Source organism: Mustela nivalis, assembly GCF_964662115.1.
Source record: "Mustela nivalis genome assembly, chromosome: 2".
NCBI classification, from domain to species: Eukaryota; Metazoa; Chordata; class Mammalia; order Carnivora; family Mustelidae; genus Mustela; species Mustela nivalis.
This window is the reverse complement of record NC_139021.1, coordinates 155,622,352-155,642,250: the sequence shown is the minus strand read 5'-3', so window position 1 is coordinate 155,642,250 and position 19,899 is coordinate 155,622,352. Positions and strand designations below refer to the sequence as shown.

Below are 19,899 nucleotides of genomic sequence, written 5' to 3'. Positions count from 1 at the left end.
CTACCCATTTTCTTTCTCATTCTCCAGAGGGCCTAACAATACTCCTTGAAACTTCTTCTGAGTTCCCGGTGCTCTCTAAATTTTTTGCCCTAAGTCTTTTCTTCTGGGTTCCCACAACCCTATTTTCTCACTTCAGCTGGACTCTAAGCAAACTACATTCCTTTCTTATTCCTGTCCTTCCCCGGCTTTTTTGCCTACTTATTTCCTTCTCTTTCCTCATTGCTCACTTTTTCATTCTTCCCTTCCACTTGTTCATACACAAGAAGCTGTGAAACTCCTAGCTAGGAAAGTGAAAGAAGGCATCTGGGGGAGAGTGAGAGGAATGGTGGTGTTCTCACAGACATGCTGACTTGTATTTCATTGCATGAGGAGTAAAATCAATTGAGAAACAAGTGAACAGAAATATCCCTTCATCCTTCTCTCCTTTTCTCTTTTTTGCTCACTCCATCTCTACCTTCCTTCTCTATTCAGCTCAAGGATGCATCAATAGGTCCCGGAGGATCTTTAGGCTTTGCTGAAGAAGAGGCAGAAGCCGAGCAGTCTCTCCACTCAGGAGCAGAGCTCCTGTTCCAGAGAGTGTATTGCTCTTGTCTCAGGCGATTTAGGAAAAGCACAAGTGCCAATTCTAAATTCCAGATTTTTCAAAGATCTGATTCAAGACAGTTTTTAAAATTTTAATTTAACATCTGAAAGGAGAATTTAATACACTTTAATGCTAATACTGTAAACAGAGCACTCTGGACTCACATAAATGACCCAGAGTTAGGTAGGATATAGAACTCATGAAGAGGGGGTTTTGGGAGAAGGGGGTGGGATTATGGACATTGGGGAGGGTATGTGCTTTGGTGAGTGCTGTGAAGTGTGTAAAACTGGTGATTCACAGACCTGTACCCCTGGGGATAAAAATATATGTTTATAAAAAATAAAAAATTAAAAAAAAATCTATATTAAAAAAGGAAAAATAAACCCTAAAAAAAAAAAAAAAAAAAAAAAAGAACTCATGAAGAGAATGAAGGTGTGAGGGCGACATGTTAAATAAACTTACTGCTTCCTACTTCTCCACATGCAGGTATGACCAGCTCATCAGAGCTAAATTCTACATATTCCAAAACAGTTTTACTTTTCAACTCTGTGTTGTTAGGTAAAGGTAAATATAGTTTTGCCAGTAAACTTGTTCTTTTACTTATCTCATAAACCTAAATATAAAAGAAACAACTGATGGTTCATTGAAAGTATAAAATGGGGGGTGGGGAGCTAATATGAGAAACCTCAACACATTTTTATTCTTTTTAAAAAAAATACTAGCATATAAAATAGGTATTTCTCTAGACCATTTCATCCATATGATTATGAGAAAGGAAATAATCGTTGAAGTCCTTAAAAATAATGCCTTTTACTTGTTTCAGAGAAAATGAGTTGAATTAAAGGAATACAAAGAGAGGGCTGAGCATAGAGGTACATATAACATAATACTCAAAAAACTTACTTTTGCATAGCACTTTTAAAGTTCTTTATAAAGCCTGATAGAAATGATTAGGAAATAGGCATTATTTTTCCAATTTTATAAATGCAGCAATTGAGTCTCTTTATGAAACTACATTAGTTTTTATTATAAATGGTAGATATCCAGGTTGAATTGCTTAGGAAAAGGGAGATTCACTGGTTCATAGAATCAGAGGACAAGTTAAACAAACTGTGGGAGGTAGGGGAGGGAGAAAGAGTCGCAGGAGGAGGAGAAAGGAAGGGGTTGAGTAGACAGCTCCATAGATGTCCACTGGGTACTAGACCCAGGTCTTCTGATTCTGTATGCTGTCTTTTCTACTACCAGTCCATCACTGCCATAACTATAAACCTAATTTTTAAAAAGATTTTGTTTATTTGAGAGAGAGCACAAGAGGGGAGACCATCAGAGAGAGAAGCAGACTCCCCGGGGAGTTGGGGGCCTGATGCAGGACCTGAGCCAAAGGCAGTGGCTTAACCAACTGAACCACCCAGATGCCCAAACATAATTTTTTTTTAAACAAAAATCTTATTTTGACCTATACTGTGTTGTCAATATTTGGGAAAATAGTGACGTGCTCAAAGAAGAAGAAAATCAAGGAGGAAAAAAAAATGCTTCCTGAAAGGTAAGAATGTGTCAATCAAAAGGATGGTTAATTAGCCAAAAAAGCAGAGTAAAAGGAAAGTCAAAGAAGTAATTATTTTTTCTGCTCATCTAAATATTGTCCCTGCAAGAGTGACTAGAAGTCAGCACACTAGTTCCTTGACAAAGGCATCCCTAACACAGAAAGATATGTAGGGTTTATAGCTAATGGGCTTACAGCAATTTCAGGCCTATGAAAGAAATTTCCTACTGCAAATCAGTAAACTGGGTAAGTGAAAAGAGGCATAACCATACTGATAACTATATTCAAACGTTACACTGGCATTTTTTATTTTATAGATCAGCCTTGTAATTTGTTTAGGGGACATAGACATTCTTATGGACAGTCAAATCCAGTTTCTGGGACTGCAGGGCTGGAGGCCAGGCCCTGGATAGTAAAGGTGAAGGTAGAGAATTCCACGTTCTTGAGTGAAGTCTCCTGGGAGAGCTCTGCCCCCTGAGGGCAGATCTCAAACTCACGGTGTGGCTGGGATGGAGTGTCAAGAATGAAGATGGGCCTTGTAAGTGGGAGAACTAGAATGTTCAAAAGCTCAGAAGTAGGAAATTGCAAGGATGTATGTGGGGGGGGGGGGGGAGAACCCAAGCAGTTCAGTTTGGCTAAAGTGAAAAATGAATAAAGGGAATGATAAGAAGTAAATTCAAAATGTGGGTCAGAATCTGTTAGGTTAGGCCATATAGATTTATTTTGCAACATTTTCAGTTGCTCATGGTTGGTGCACTTGAATCCCAGCGAGATTCCGTTCTTTCCCTGCCTCTTAGTTTGCTAAGATCATGTTCTAAGTTGTAGATGATGAAGAATTTGAAATACACATTTATCTACTTGGGGGTGGAGGCAAGTTTTATACTTCAACTGGCTGGATTATTCAAAATTTATTTTAGGTACAGTCGGATACTATATTCAGTGTATTTTTTAAATAGAAGTTTTAACAGAGGTACATTTTAAGATGACAGAAACTTGAAGTATAGATGAACAAAATGAATGTAGCCTCTCATCGGGGATAGAAAAAATTATTTTAGGTATTGTAAAAATACCTTTGATTTAGATTTATAATCATAATTCTCTCCCTACTCCCCAAAGCTCACTCGATGCTCACATATAAAAATATTTATTCCCTCCTAACTTTCCTTTCAGGTCTAGTTGCAAGTTTAACCCCTATGTTAGCCATTAAGACTTCTTATCTAGACTACTTTAATTTTTCTAATTTTTCCCCATTGTCCTATTTTCTTCTCCATTTAGTGGAGGGGTTCTTAGGCTAGGTCTTTGGACAGGGGTCAGGAGTCTTTTGTGTGTATGTTCTTTCATCAGATTCTTAAAGGGATCCAAAACATAAATAGATTGAATGAATGAATGAATAAAACCACATACACACATACAAATTCAGCAACACACTGAAAGAGACAATTTGGAGAAATCATTCAATACCAACAATAGCTATGTTACACATTATAGTTTAAATAACCCTCTTCCATCTCATGAGCAAATGAATAGTAGTGCTGCACATCCAGGGTTGAGAGGAATTTTAGCAGGAAAGAATGGAAGTATTTAGAAAGCCACAAATCAAATAATTTTGTACTTGTAGCATACAAGACTACTGTTTAGTTATAAATACATTATTTATAAATAGTTTGCCTACCCATAAAGATCCGTCATCTTTAAATAGAAATTACTTGACACATATAACAGTAACTAACAAGAAGCTGAACATTATGTATGGCATAAAATAAGATACAAAAGTAAATGATGATGGCATACCTCCAAGCAAATTGTTTCAGGCCAGTATATTAACTGAATATTGAAAATCTGCTGAAACATGACTTTAAAATCAAACTGAAGAGGAGATACTGAAGTACAAGAAACCTGTTTATTGTTGTATAGTATTTTAATGAAATATTTAAGCTTCTGAATTTTGGCTCTCCTTTTTTGTTCATGCCTAAAAATTAAATAAATATTTAAAGGATCCTTGAAAAGCAAAATGGATGCAACATAATGTTCTTTTCAAAATGCATCTAGGCATGTTAAATTATGACCATTTTAGAGGACAAATGTTATCTTTAATCTCAATAACGCTTGCCTATGTGTGGATAAAAGCCTCTCCTACTCAAATGTTCTTTTTTAAGATAAAACTGTACCACCCAGGCACCCTCCCCTCTTTACTTATAACTTCCATTTTATGGCTCATGTTTTCTTAACCTCGTTTAGATGGTCCTTTTGTATAAATGTCTTACATAATAATCATCTCGGGTCCTCTTTGGAAATAGGTGTAGAACAAATAAAGCATTCCTCCGCTGCTGCACTTTGCTGGTTAGAAAAAGGGTAGTGGTAATTGTGCCTTTGTGTCTGCTACTCTTTACGTTCATTTTAAATGTAATCATCCATTCAATCATTTCATAAATAAGGATATTTGTTGGACATTTATTACCTTCCAACGCTGTACTAAATGATACACATTCACAATATTCAAAGATGAATTGTTACAAAGGGTCCCATGGTACAGAGATGTTGAAAAGTTGAACTTAGTTCAGGGTTCTAAAGCTGCCATATCCTCTTTAAAGGAGATGAGATCCATGGGCCCAGAGATGAGAGAAATGGGGATCTATATTAGATCTGTTTTTGTGTGCATCTCCTAGGAATAGGGAGAAAACAGCTCAAGGAAAAAGTCACAGCTGGGAATGGAAGATGTTCGTTTCAAAGTAGAAAATTGCCCAGAGGATCCTTCAGATACAGAACAGTTTTTATGAAAGCAACAGGTCCCCTTAATAAGCAAGGGCAACCACATAATCTTTTTTTTTTTTTTTTTTACAGTGGCTTTATCTCCTATCTACACCTGAACAAAAATTATTGTCATAGCGAAACAAAAAAACAATCATCAAACCAAATGGGTTTATGTTCTACCTCAGTCATGAATTAGAAGTGTGACCCTAGGCCATAAGTCTAATTCCCCCATCTCTAAGATAAGGATAATACCGCAGAGCTATATTTGCAATTAAATGAGTAAAAACTTAGTAAAGTGCCCAGCATATGGTATTCACTTTATTAAAACAATGTAATAGACAACCTATAATAGAGAAATCATCCTTTAAAATGCTTACAGTGAACACGCGGATAAGTTTGTTAATTCTGCAGTAAAAGAAAGATGTGGCATCAAGGTAATTGGCTTTAGTCTTTCAATATCTGTTTCTCCAAGTTCTGAAGCTAAATATGAGAAGCTCTAGAAACCAAAATATAAATACGTAATTTACAATCTAAGTTCACTGCTTAAGACAACTATTCTTAAAATTAAACTTTTTATTTTTTATGTGTGTCATTTTGTTGGGTAACTGTTACAAATACCAAGGTTTCCTACTTTACCAAACAATTAAACATTATAACCAGTTAAGAGGGGTTGAATGTTATTTTGTAATATAAATACCTCCTGTTTTTCTCCATTCTTAAGTGCTTTTCCTTCAGTTTCCTTCTCAGCCTCAGACATTTCTAACAGCTCTTCTTGGTTTTGTTCATTGCATTTATTCATTTTTATCCTAATTAATAATAAATATAATTATTCAAAGAAGAAATAGTAGATGTATTTGAGATTTGGTTTTGGTATTGCTAAACACACACACACACACACACACACACACACACACACACACAACCAATAGCTACAACAAATAATTTTACTATCCAAGGACAATAGTAGTGAGAATAAGAGTGGGTGGTGAGCAGGCAGTACTGGCCAGAGCTACTGTTCTGGACAAGCTTATGGCATCTGTGGCTCTCCTTTTCTGCTCAGGGGTTCAGAGTGCATGTGCATATCAGATTGGTTTAAAGATGTGGAGGGAAGGAAGCAAGTTTACATGAATTCAGGACTCTACAATAAAGTTTCACATTGGGTAGGTTTAGAAATTGTCAGAAGCACTTTCGCTAAAACCACTGCAGCAGAGGGGCGCCTGGGTGGCTCAGTGGGTTAAAGCCTCTGCCTTCAGCTCAGGTCATGATCCCACGGTCCTGGGATCCAGCCCCACGTCAGGCTCTCTGCTCAGTGGGGAGCCTGCTTCCTCCTCTCTCTCTCTGCCTGCCTCTCCACCTACTTGTGATCTCTGCCTGTCAAATAAATAAATAAAATCTTAAAAAAAAAAGACTGCAGGAGAAAGAAAAATCAACAATATCAACAATATCTTTCAATCAATCAATATCTTTCTTTATAGGCTGAAGTTACACTAACATCTTAACCTCTTTTTTTTTTTATTTTTAATTTTTTATTTATTTTCAGCATAACAGTATTCATTATTTTTGCACCCCACCCAGTGCTCCATGCAATCCGTGCCCTCTATAATACCCACCACCTGGTACCCCGACCTCCCACCCCCGCCCCTTCAAAACCCTCAGATTGGGGCGCCTGGGTGGCTCAGTGGGTTAAGCCGCTGCCTTCGGCTCGGGTCATGATCTCAGGGTCCTGGGATCGAGTTCCGTATTGGGCTCTCTGCTCAGCAGGGAGCCTGCTTCCTCCTCTCTCTCTGCCTGCCTCTCTGCCTACTTGTAATCTCTCTCTGTCAAATAAATAAATAAATAAATAAATAAATATCTTCAAAACCCTCAGATTGTTTTTCAGAGTCCATAGTCTCTCATGGTTCACCTCCCCTTCCAATTTCCCCCAACTCCCTTCTCCTCTCTAACTCCCCATGTCAATTATCATATGGTTTCACTTATTTGTGGAGCTTAAACTCTTATTTCTTTAAAGATTTTATTGATTCATTTGACAGAGAGATAGAGAGAGAGCACAAGTAAGCAGAGCAGCAGGCAGAGGGAGAGGGGGAAGCAGGCTCCCTCCTGAGCAGAGAGCCCGATGCAGGGCTCAATGCAGGGCTCCATCCCAGGACCCTGGGATCATGACCTGAGACAAAGGCAGAGGCTTAACCCACTGAGCCACCCAGGCACCCCTCTTATAGTTTTGAAAAAAGACATGAACCATGGAGAGGGAACCAGTTATTCCCACAACAGTTCACAAATAGTTTAAGTGATTAACAAGTACAGTGTTTAATTATAACCATCTCCTCCACTAACCATGTTTCTATGACTGTATGTCTCAGCTGGGAGTTTGACTGCGGGGTCTCTGTGCAGCTTTGTAAGGAAGTGCCATACTGCTTTCAAAGGGCTGCAGCACTTGCATTCCCATCAGCAATTCCTTGAGAGCTCAGCACCCTTGTCAGAATTTTTATTGTCTTTTAAATTCCATTTTGTAAAGGATTTTTGCCATTCTAAACAGTGTATAGTATGTTCACATTGTGATTTTAATTGACCTCTCTCTATCGACAGGATATGATGCTGAACATCTTTTCATGTGTGCATTTGCCATCCATGGGCCTTCTTTAGAGAAGTATCTGTTCAAATCTTTTGCCCATTTTAAAAATCCAGTTGTCGGGGCGCCTGGGTGGCTCAGTGGGTTAAAGCCTCTGCCTTCAGCTCAGGTCATGATCCCAGGGTCCTGGGATCGAGCCCCATGTTGGGCTCTCTGCTTGGCAGGGAGGCTGCTTCCTCCTCTCTCTCTGCCTGCCTCTCTGCCTACTTGTGACCTCTCTCTCTCTCTCTCTCTCTCTCTGTCAAATAAAGAAAAAATATCTTTTAAAAAAAATCCAATTGTCTTACTAAGTTATAAGAATTTTTCATTTAATCAAGATATAAGTCCTTTGTTGACTACATCAAATAGCTGTCTAGCTTCTGGATTTTCTCCCAGTTACTATGAATTCCCAGTTATTCGTGGGCAGTTCTTCAGGAGCCCTGTAAGAACGAATAGAGCAGCCACTCACCTTCGGAACTGTAACTTTACTGAGGTGCTTGTAAACCCTTGCTGTTGTCGAAGGGATTTTATTTGTTTCCAAGTCCGTAATATACTGTGTAATAGAGAGAAGTCTTTTTCCCTTTCTAAGTCATAGAGCTGTTTTGTATTACTACAACAATAAAGGTAAATCAAAAATACATTGGTGGATTAGAAAGACAAATCATTTAAAATGGCCTGGAAGAATGTATTGCACTAACTCTTCTGGATACCTGCACCTTATGGTTTTTTGTTTTTTGTTTTTTCATTTTATCCACATCTTGATATAGCTACTGAAATTCCATTAAGATATTAATTCCCTTATGACTTGAAGATTTTTCACTATTCAAAAGTGCTCTGCTAAAATCCAGACTTTTCCAGATCGTCGGGTCATTCTGGAGTGTATTTATTATACTTTTTCGAGATTAACAATTGAAATCGTTGCTTCAAATTTAGAGGTACTTTGCTGGATGGTTAGTGATCATATTATTTGTAAATAGGTAATATACTGTTTTAAAAGATATTTATTCTGTTTCATGACTTCGCAAACACACTATTAGTATGACAAATTACACTAATTGACTTTCTAATGTTAAATCATCCTTGCACTCCTGGAGCGATCCCAATTCACTGTATCATTTGATAGAATTCTGCTTAGCTTATTTGTAATTGTTCATGAATGAAATTGGGTTGCAATAGTTTTTATATTATCAAGTTTTAATTTCAAAGATAAAATAATGTCATATATGAAGTTTAAAATGTGGCCTCTTTGTCTATTCTTTGAAAAGAGTTTGTGAAAATAGAAGCTATTTTTAAATCAGACACCTCCAACATTTCCTATATCAGAATCACCAGAGGGCCTGCTGAACACAGATTGCCAAGCCCCACCCCAAGTCTGGGATTCAGTAAGGCTGTGGTGGACCTGATAATTTGCATTTTTAACAGGTTTCCAGATGAAGCCGATGCTGCTGGTCTGGAAAACCACATTTTGAGAATCACTGTTTTAAATGTTCTACAGAATCCTTATTTTGTCATCTGAGCCTGGAGTTTTCTTTGCAGAAAGATTTCAAATTACTGACTGGATTTCTTTAACAATGATTGAACTACTTAGAGTTTTTTCTTCTTCTTCTTCTCCTTTCACTTCTTGGATATATTCTGTTTTGTATTTTTTTTTAAGAATTTTATTTATTTATTTTAGAGAGAGAGAAAGAAACAGCATAAGTGGGAGGGGCAGGGGGAGAGAGAGAGAGAATCTCAAGCAGACTCCCGGCTGAGCATGGAGCCCAATGTGGGGCTCGATCTCATAACTGTGAGATCACGATCCGAGCCAAGATCAAGAGTCAATGCTCAACCAACTGAGCCACCCAGGCACCTCAATTCTGTTTGTATTTTTGTACAGATTTTTCCTTTCCATGTAAATGTTTACTTTCTTAGGCATGAAGTTTTTCAAAGTATACAGCATCTTAAGTAATGTCCCCCTTTCTGTCCTGACATTGTGTATTGTATATGTGCGTTATTTTTCTTTTTAGGATTTTATTTATTTATTTGACACAGAGAGAGGGAGAGAGCACAAGCAGGGGCAGCAGAAGAGGGAGAAGCAGGTTCCCTGCTGAACAGATAGCCTGATGTGGGGCTTGATTCCAGAACCCTGGGATCATGACCTCGACTGAAGGCAGACACTTAAGCAACTGAGTCACCCAAGTGCCCCATGCTGTTTCTTTTCTTGATCAGCTTTGCCAGAGTTTATCAATTTCTTTTTTAATTTTTTTTTAAAATATTTTATTTATTTGACAGAGATCACAAGTAGGGAGAGAGGTAGGGAGAGAGAGAGGAGGAAGCAAGCTTCCTACAGAGCAGAGAGCCTGATGTGGGGTTCCATCCTAGGACTCTGGGATCATGACCTGAGCCAAAGGCAGAATCTTTAACATACTGAGCCACTGAGGTGCCCCAGAGTTTATCAATTTTTACCAAACATTTGAGTTTCCTCATTCTATCATAGCTATCTTATTAATTTCTGCTCTTTCATTTCTTCTATCCTTTTTCCTAGCTTAAGTAGGCTTAGCTCATTAATTTTCAACCTTTCCTTTTCTCTAATGTGTATTTAAATAAACAAATATCCCTCTAAGTACTATTTTAACTGTACCACATATTTTGATATATATTTGTTCTTAATCAGTAAATTCAAAAATCTTTCCTAATTATCAATGATATCTTCTCTGAAAAATAGATTATTTTAGACATGTATTTCTTAATTTCCAAACATATGGAGATTTCTAGTTATATTTTTGTATTAGATTTCTTTCTGCATTGAATGATTTAAATCAGTTGACTATATTGAGACTTTGTGATTTATTGAAATAACAGAAGATCAACTTTTGTAAATGTTCCCTATGTTCTTGAAAAGAGTGGCATTTTGCAGTTGTTGGGTACAACGTTCTGTAACTATATATTAAGTCAAGTTCGTTCATCATGTTGTTCAAATCTTTTATACCCATACTGAAATTTTTTGGTCTACTTGTCCCATCAATTACTGAGAGGAGCACGTTAATATTGCCCAATACGTTTCTGAATTTGCTATTTCTCCTTGCACTCCTATCAATTTTGCTTTATTTATTTTGAAGCCATATTATTATATGCACATATGTATTTATGTGTATAAACATATATATGAATATATGTTAACTAAACTGCATCATTTTGATGTGGCCCTCTTTATATCTACTAAAGCTTTTTGCCTTTAAAGATCTATTTTGGGGCACCTGGGTGGCTCAGTCATTAAGCGTCTACCTTTGGTTCAGGGTGATCCCAGGGTCCTGGGATTGAGTCCCATATTGGGGGGGGGGGTCCCTGCAAGCAGGAAGCCTGCTTCTCCCTCTCCCACTCCCCCTGCTTGTGTTCCTGCTTTGCTGTCTCTGTCAAATAAATAAAATCTTAAAAAAATAAAAAATAAAGATCTGTTTTACTTTATATTAACAAAACTATACACCTTTATTTTGTCAGTGTTTGTGTGATTTTTCCCCCAATATTTCTGTTCTCTAACTTTTTATATTCTTATGATGTAGGTAAGTCTCTTATAAATAAGATATAATTGGATCCTGGTTTTGGAATTTTTTTCCTACTTTTAAAAATTTTTTATTGAAGTATAGTTGACACACAATGTTATATTAGTTTCAGGTATGTATACAATGTAATGGTTCTACAATTCTAGAAGTTATACTATGCTCACCACAAGTATAGCTACCCTCCATCGCCATAGGACTCCAGTGCTATACTGTGGACTATATTCCCCATGCTTTACCTTTTATCCCCATGACTTACTCATTCTACAACTGGAAGCCTGTAGTTACCACTCCCCTTTACCCATTTTCCTCAACTCACTACCCTTCTCCCCTCTGGCAACCGTCAGTTTGTTGTCTAGATTTACGGTCTCTTTCTGTTTTTGTTGTTGTTGTTCATTTGTTTGTTTTGTTTTTAGGTTCCACATATAAGTGAAGTCATGGTATTTGTGCTTCTCTGTCTGACTTACTTCACTTTGCGTAATGCCTCTAGGTCCATCCACGTTGTCACAAATGGCAAGAGCTCATTCTTTTTTATGGTTGAGTAATATTCCATGATGTATATCTACCACATCTTATTTATTCATTCATCTGTTGATGGACACCTAGGTTGCTCCATATGGATTTTTAACATTTTAATCCAGTCTACTGATCTAGACAAAAATGGAGCACTCAGTTCATTTAGATATATTTAGGTTTAACTCCATTTTCTTTTGTTTTCTACTTGTTTCATCTGCTTCTATGTTCCTTTTTCTCTCTTTTCTTGCTTTCCTTTGGATTGTTTCAATATTTTCATATTGTCTCACTTTCCTCTTATATTGATTTGAGAGATATATCTTTTTTCTTTTCTTTTAAATGTTATAAATTAAAATATAAGCCCTTGATTTATCAAAGTCTAATATTAAGCTTTACCTTTACGCACCTCCTCAAAATATTTAATTATACTTACACTCCTCCATTTTTTACTCCATTCTAGAAGATATATATTTGAACTCTCTCTATATTTTTGTACCCCATGAGACAGCATTACATCATTTGTTCACTGAGACCTACCTATATATTTTCCACTTTTTTGCTCCTCAATCCTTCCTCCTTTTTTTTTTTTTTTTTTTTTTAATCGACTTTGCCAATTATCTGCTGCCACTACTGATTTGGGGCTATTTTAAGTTAAATTCTAAATCTGGTATTTTAGGGATGCCTGGGTAGCTCAGCTGGTTAAGCATCTGCCTTTGGCTCAGGTCATGATCTCAGGGTCCTGGGGCTGAGTCTCATATCGGGCTCCTTCTTTGGCAGGGAGCCTGCTTCTACTTCAGCCTGCTGCTCCCCCTGCTTGTGTTCATTCTCTCTCTCTGACAAATACATAAATAAATTCTTAGAAAAAAATTAAAGCTGATATCTTAGACCACGTAAGTACTATAAATTCAGATTATAAATCTGCATGAATGCTGGCTTGTGGTTATGAATTTTCAAAGGAACATTTCCTCCTCCTGTCTAGTGACAAAGTCAAAGACAAGTTTCTTTGTTATCTCCTTTATATTACCCCTTCATGAGGTTTAACACCCATTAGAGAGTGATCTCCTGTTAGACTTTCCAATTAAGTTGAACTTGGCTTTATCTTTTGGCATTCTGTGAAGCTGTCTGAATGACAGCTCAAGGTAACTATCCTTAGATAAAAGCTGGTTCTACACCTCACTAATTTTTATGATTTCTCCTTTCACTTTGTTTTTGGCTTTTGCAGATTCCTTACTTTTCCGGCATCTTGGCAATATGTTTATAAAGATAATATTTGTATTTTATCAGACATTTTTGGTTGTTTTCATTAAAGGGGCTGTTCATGAAATCCAGTCTACTAGAAATAGAAGCCTACTGCCATTTATTCCTTCAGCAAATATTCACTGGATGCCTACTGCATTCCAGGCATTGTGCTGGGTAAGGGGGATACAGAGGTAAATAAACATTCTCTCTAGGTTCAAGCTGCTTACAGACATGTAAATTAACTAATGCAACAAAATGTTTAGGTATTATAATAGAAGTCCACACAGCTAGAGTATGGGTTTTTTTTTTAAGATTTTATTTATTTATTTGACAGAGAGAGATCACGAGTAGGCAGAGAGGCAGGCAGAGAGAAAGAGAGGAGAAAGCAGGCTCCTGCTGAGCAGAGAGGCCAATGCGGGACTCGATCCCAGGACCCTCAGATCATGACCTGAGCCGAAGGAAGAGGTTTAACCCACTGAGCCACCCAGGCGCCCTAGAGTATAGGTTTAAGTAAGAGAATAAAAGGTGATAATAGAGAAAAACCTCAGAGTATGTGACACTCAATTCAAATCAGTGAACACATAATAAATATGTGATAGGAAATATTTGGGGTGATGGTAACTAATATCCCAGGAGAGAAAAATACAGAACAAATTAAATAATTATAAATGTGATGAATATTATGAAAGAGGAAATATTTAAATGCTATGTGACTATCAAAAAAAAAAAAGAGAGAGGAAGAATTTAATCTAATCTAATGGGCAAGTAAGAGCCCCCTGAGAAAGTAACATGCAATTGAATACAATGTATATGTTGACTTAGTATTAGACAGAAAACATGAGAGAACCTTCTAGAAACAAGAGACATTAAAACAAGACATATAGGGGGCACCTGGGTGGTTCAATGGGTTAAGCCTTTGCCTTCAGCTCAGGTCATGATCTCAGGGTCCTGGGATTGAGCCCCACATCAGGCTCTCTGCTTAGTGAGGAGCCTGCTTTCCTCTCTCTCTCTACCTGTCTCTCTGCCTACTTGTGATCTCTGTCTGTCAAATGAACAAATAAAACCTTAAAAAACAAAACAAAACAAGATATATAGATATAAGAGAGTCCATTTAGGGCACGGAACTATGAAGTTCCAAAGCAGAGAGCCCCTACTATGAGGCTGGAGAGGTAAGTTGGAATCAGATTGCACAGGGCCTTACAGATAATGCTAAAGTTATTAAATTTTATTGTAGATGTAATAGAAAGCCATTATTACTAATAGCCATCTATTACTAATAGTATTAGTATACATATTATACATGTGATGTGGTTTTAATATACATAGAACATCACTTTGGTTTCAATATGGAGCATGGCTTTAAAAGAGGTATTTTAGGGGTGCCTGGGTGGCTCAGTGGCTTAAGTCTCTGCCTTCGGCTCAGGTCATGATCTCAGGATCCTGGTATCGAGCCCCACATCAGGCTCTCTGCTCAGCGGGGGGCCTGCTTCCCCCCTCTCTCTCTGCCTGCCTCTCTGCCTACTTGTGCTCTCTGTCAAATAAATAAATAAAATCTTTAAAAACAAATTAAAGAGGTATTTTAGGAGACTGTATAGTCAGGCTATGACATAAGCACCTGAAATAAAGCAGAATCAATGGGAATGGTTACAGGTTGGATGTGAGGGATGAAAGACAGACAAGAAAGGGGTCATGAATGACTTACAGCTTTCTATCCTGGGTACCAGCTGATTGTGAGTTCCAGGCAGGTACTTAGTAGACAGACAGTCATTAAATGTTAAAAATATATATTTTCTAATAGAAACACTGTGTTTTCAAACGTCCACAGACTACTCTTTGCAGCATTTCAACACCACTCCAAAAATTTTCCTGAATGGAAATCTATTACATTGCTTTCTTTTGCTTTGATAAAACAATGACCTCTTCAATAACCCTCCTACACACATACACACAAGCACACACACATAGAGGTAGACCCTTATTTACTACCATCAGACCCCATCTAAAGCCTACTTTTCTCTTTCTTGCATTAAAGCTTACCTGTTCTAAGGGAAACAAAAGCAAAAATGAACTACTGGGACTTCATCAAGATCAAAATCTTCTGCACAGCAAAACTAAAAGGTAACCTATAGAATGGGAGAAGATATTTGCAGATAACATTTCAGATAAAGGGCTAGTATCCAAGATCTATTAAGAACTTATCAAACTCAACACCCAAAAAACAAATAATCCCACCCAAGAAATGGGTGGAAGACATGAACAGACATTTTTCCAAAGAAGACATACAAATGGCCAACAGACACATTAAAAAATGTTTCACATCACTCATCATCAGGGAAATACAAGTCAAAACCACAGTGAGATACTACCCCACGCCAGTGAGAATGGCTAACATTAACAAGTAAGGAAACAACAGATGTTGGAGAGGATGCGGAAGAAGGGGAACCCTCTTTCATTGTTGGTAGGAATGAAAACTGGTGCAGCCACTCTGGAAAACTGTATGGAGTTCCTCAAGAACATCAAAATAGAACTACCTTACAACCCAGCAATTGCAGTACCAGGTATTTACCCCAAAGATACAACGAATATAGTGATCCGAAGGGGCACCTGTGCCCCAATATTTATAGCAGCAATGTCCACAACAGCCAAACTGTGGGAAGAGCCCAGATGTCCATAGACAGATGAATGGATAAAGAACATGTGGTATATATACAATGGAATATTACTCAGCCATCAGAAAGGATGAAAATTAACCATTTATATCGATGTGGATGAAATTGGAGGGTATTATGCTGAGCAAAATAAGTCAACCAGAGAAAGACAATTTTTTTAAAAGGTTGCCCAGGACCCCCCCCCCTTTTTTTAAAGATTTTATTTATTTATTTGACAGAGAGAGGATCACAAGTAGGAAGAGAGGCAGGCAGAGAGAGAGAGTGGGAAGCAGGCTACCTGCTGAGCAGAGTGCCTGATGAGGGGCTTGATCCCAGGACCCTGAGATCATGACCTGAGCCTAAGGCAGAGGCTTAACCCACCTAGCCATCCAGGCGCCCCGAGAAAGACAATTTTCATATGGTTTCATTCATATGTGGAATATAAGAAACAGCACAGAGGATAAGAGGGGAAGGGAGTGAAAACTGAATGGGATGTCATCAGGGAGGCAGAAAAGCCATAAGATACTCTTAACTATAGGAAACAAACTGAGGGTTGCTGGAGGGGAGGTCCAGGGGGGAAGGTGTAATTGCATGAGGGGCATTAAGGAGGGCACATGATGTGACAAGAGAACTGGTTATTATACACAGCTGATGAATTACTGAACTCTACATCTAAAACTAATGATGTACTCTATGTTGGATAATTGAATTTAAATAAAAAAAAATAAAGCTTACTTGTTCTGTGTACATTATGCCAATGTCTATTCTTTGCCTTTAATTTTAGTTAATCTTATTTAAAAAACACCAATTTATCGTTTTGTAAATACTGATGGCTTCTATTCATTCATTCACTCATTCATTCATTCATTCATTCATTCAAGTAATATATAGAGAGCTCATTATGTGCCAGGCCTTGTGCAAGGTATATGTCAACCTTCTCAAGTAACATTGTTTGCATTTAGCTAGATTATTCTAGGAAACCAATTATTAGAGACTGTTGTCTCTAGACACATCAGCTCAATGGGCAGGGAAATTCTTTAACTACCAAACCACTCTCTTACATAGACAATTACTGTATCTTTATGCATAGGTGAACTTTCTATTCAGTAAGTACCTCCCTGTGAGTTTTCCTGCTTTTGGAGATCTTGACAAATAATTATGTTTTGTCTTAGAATTATTTTTCCAGTTATTTTATACTTTCTTCTCTTCCCAACTATTCTATAAGCTAATGGTTCCCAACTTTAAGACCATGTTTTTTTTTCAGGGGTTCTTGAATCTATGTGCTCTTTGAGTATTATCTTTAAACTGAATTAGTAATACATATTGTACATGTGTATATATAGACTAATTCTCAAATATATACAAATGCTTGAGACTACTATGATCCTAAAAATGTTAGTGAACTTAGGGTGGTTTATAATTAACATGTGCTTTTTTAAAATCAATGGATATTAAAATTACAACTACTTTCACGTGACACCTTATGAAATATTTTTACACAAAACTGGGTCTTAAGGAAAGGCTGGAGCCACCTCTGTAATTGCCTAAAGACTAGGGACCTTGTCTTTTCCTTATTTTACATCTTCCATAGCAACTGCAATACTCAGCTTAAAGAAGTTATTTTTAAACGGTTAGTAGATATATTTATGGTCTCAAACCTACCTTATCTGCCAATAATAATCTTGTAAAGATTTTTTGGTCAGCTGGCTTCTTTCCAAGTTTTCATTTGCTAATTTGGTAGCATCTGTCAGTGCTTTCAGCTACAACAAAGAAAAGAGCTTTTTTGTGTATCTCATCCACTGTTACCAGCACTCCAAAGGTCTAGGTGTGTGCAACAGAAGCACAACTGCATAACTTTTTGTGTATTTCTGACTTATCTTCCAAAATATATTTCATATAAGCACCTTGGGATAGAACTGAGAAGAGCATCAATATCTAAGGAATAAATATTATACCTAGAGCCTTCCAGGTAATCAGTTCATCAATTAATGTAAAAAAATACCAATTAATCAAGATGGTAGATTGAGCACAGGAATCTACCTTATTTTCCACCTAAAATCCCATGGTTAGAGAAAAGATATGTTTATCTGTCTTAACCATATCCACTGCTAACATCACATCCATAGCTATACATGTATATTTATAAATGTTTATATCTTTATCTCCCTATTAAAAAATAAATGAATAGCATAGGAAAACAAGAAAAAATAAGATCAAGAGAAGAAGATACTGAGGAAAGCAAAAATATAGAAATATCCATAGAGAATATTCATAGAGAAATAAAACTGGAGGAAACTCTACCCTAAAACATTTGTAGGAGAAATCTGTCACAGTTAGGGACAGTTTGTAGGAACTCCAAGACTAGAGTCAATTAATATGAACCTTTACTGGAAGAAATCAGAGAAGACCTCAACAAACATGAAGACATACTATAGTTCTGGATAAGGGAATGTAACTTTTATAAAGATAAAAATTTCTTTCAAAATTAATATAATATAATCATAGTAAATATGATAATCGAATTTTAAAAACAGAAGTTGACAGGCTAATTCTTAAGTTCATATGGACAATCAAATCTTCGAGAACACACAAAAACATTCTAGGAAAAAATGAGGAGTCACTTGTTTTACTACACTATAATTTAATAATAAAGTAATTAAAATAGGGCAAGACGAGGGGTGTCTGGGTGGCTCAGTTGGTTAAGCGTCCGCCTTTGGCTCAGGTCATGATACCAGGGTCCTGCCCTGTGTCAGACTCTCTGCTCAGTAGGGAGCCTGCTTTTCCCTCTGCTTCTCCCCCTGCTTGTGCGCTCTCTCTCTCTCTCTCTCAAGTAAATAATTCTTTTAAATCTAAAAAAAAAAAAAAAAGTAGGGCAGGGCTAGACTATTATATCAATGGAATAAATAGTTCTTTTTTTTTTTTTTTTTTAAAGATTTTATTTATTTATTTGACAGACAGAGATCACAAGTAGGCAGAGAGGCAGGGAGAGAGAGAGAGAGAGAGAAGCAGGCTTCCTGCGGAGCAGGCAGCCCGATGCGGGGCTCGATCCCAGGACCCTGAGATCATGACCCGAGCCGAAGGCAGCAGCCCAAACCACTGAGCCACCCAGGCGCCCCTGGAATAAATAGTTCTTAAATCTATAAAATATATTAAACTAGTTTACAATAAAGGCAGAATTTTAAATTAGTAGGAAATTATGGTGTTTGGCTAACCTTTGGGGGGAAAGAAACTGAACTGAATCTCACAAGCCGCCAATACAATGACTAGACAGAATACAAGTCTAGAAATTACACATGCACACACACATATTATTAGAATATATAAAAATAACTATAATTTTGGTCTCTCAGACACTATTGGTTGCACTTGAAAGGTCATTTTTCTTGGATGGCAGGACCCTAATTTTGTTCAATTGCTTAATTATCTTCATGTGTTTCAGAGGTAAACCCTGATTAGCCATTTGTAGCAATTTCATTCTTTTTGCTAGTGCTGGTTAAGACATGATCATGTGAGATAACTCTAGCCAATGAGACTGGAGGGGATATCTGCCCAGACGCGAGGGGGAAGGCTGGGCTCTCAGGTGAGGTACTATGCATACTGTGTGTCTGGTCAGCTGCCTTGAACTGGAGCAGCCCAGGTAGTTTACCTCACAGGAGCCAACGAGGTCAATTTGCTGAAGATGAACATTAGAAAGGGAGGGAAAAAGCTAGGGTTGTTGGTGGTATTGTTGAAGCACCAAATCAGCCAACCCTAGAGTTGCCCTAACTTTGGACTTGTGATACAGGAGGTAATAACTTTTCCTTACTGTTTAAAGCCATTGAAACATTTGCTTTCCTGTTGAAAGCAACTGAAATGCTGACTGATACACTTGGGGTAGAGAAGGTCTTAGGAAGCAAACAAGAAAACCTAAAATACACAAGGGAAAAGATGGAAAGATTTGGCCTCACTAAAAATTTTAATGTTTGCCAAGATACATAAAAAATGAAATTAAAAAGCAAGTAAATGAGAGGTACAAATTCATAAAAAATAATCAGTGGGTACTCATTTGATTTTTTCCCCCACACTTTCATGTAACCTTTATGCTGTCATTGGATGATTGGGTTATTCATTCTTAGACTAAGACTTTTCACATTTTATATGAGATTCAAGATCTAATATTATCATCAAAAATACTTTACTAGACTTAAAACAACCATATGGTTCTTTTAAATAGTAATCTTTTCAAATACTCTTCTTGAGTCATAGGACCAAGAATACCAAAGATTAGCAAACCATCTCTAAGTGCTAAATATCCTGCAGGATATGTTTGAGGCTACCTCCCTGGTCAGTCAACTCCCAGAGTTTCTTTTCAGAGAAACTGAAAGAAACTATTGTTCCAATTGGTTAAATATTTAAAATGATAAGGGAATACGTTCTAGGATAGCTTGCTCTGTACTATTTGTTTTCTCTTTCAATATTAAATCTTCAGCTCTATAAATATA

The 19,899-nt window shown here is 37.2% G+C and overlaps 1 protein-coding gene across 11 annotated transcripts in view; it reads right to left on the bottom strand.

Annotated features, from left to right (window-relative positions):
- Positions 1–19,899, bottom strand: part of CC2D2B (coiled-coil and C2 domain containing 2B) — a gene marked incomplete at its 5' end in the record, with an annotated part of 103,638 nt that overhangs the window by 61,263 nt on the left and 22,476 nt on the right. For 10 of the 11 annotated variants that reach the window (XM_082722084.1, XM_082722077.1, XM_082722086.1 and 7 more), the window contains 6 exons: positions 1,046–1,196; positions 3,918–4,095; positions 5,255–5,373; positions 5,575–5,683; positions 7,952–8,092; positions 17,081–17,178. In XM_082722084.1, coding sequence (XP_082578210.1) covers positions 1,046–1,196; positions 3,918–4,095; positions 5,255–5,373; positions 5,575–5,683; positions 7,952–8,092; positions 17,081–17,178 — 796 coding nt within the window. The remainder of the gene's footprint in view (positions 1–1,045; positions 1,197–3,917; positions 4,096–5,254; positions 5,374–5,574; positions 5,684–7,951; positions 8,093–17,080; positions 17,179–19,899) is intronic. The other variant, XM_082722085.1, reaches the window with a different exon arrangement.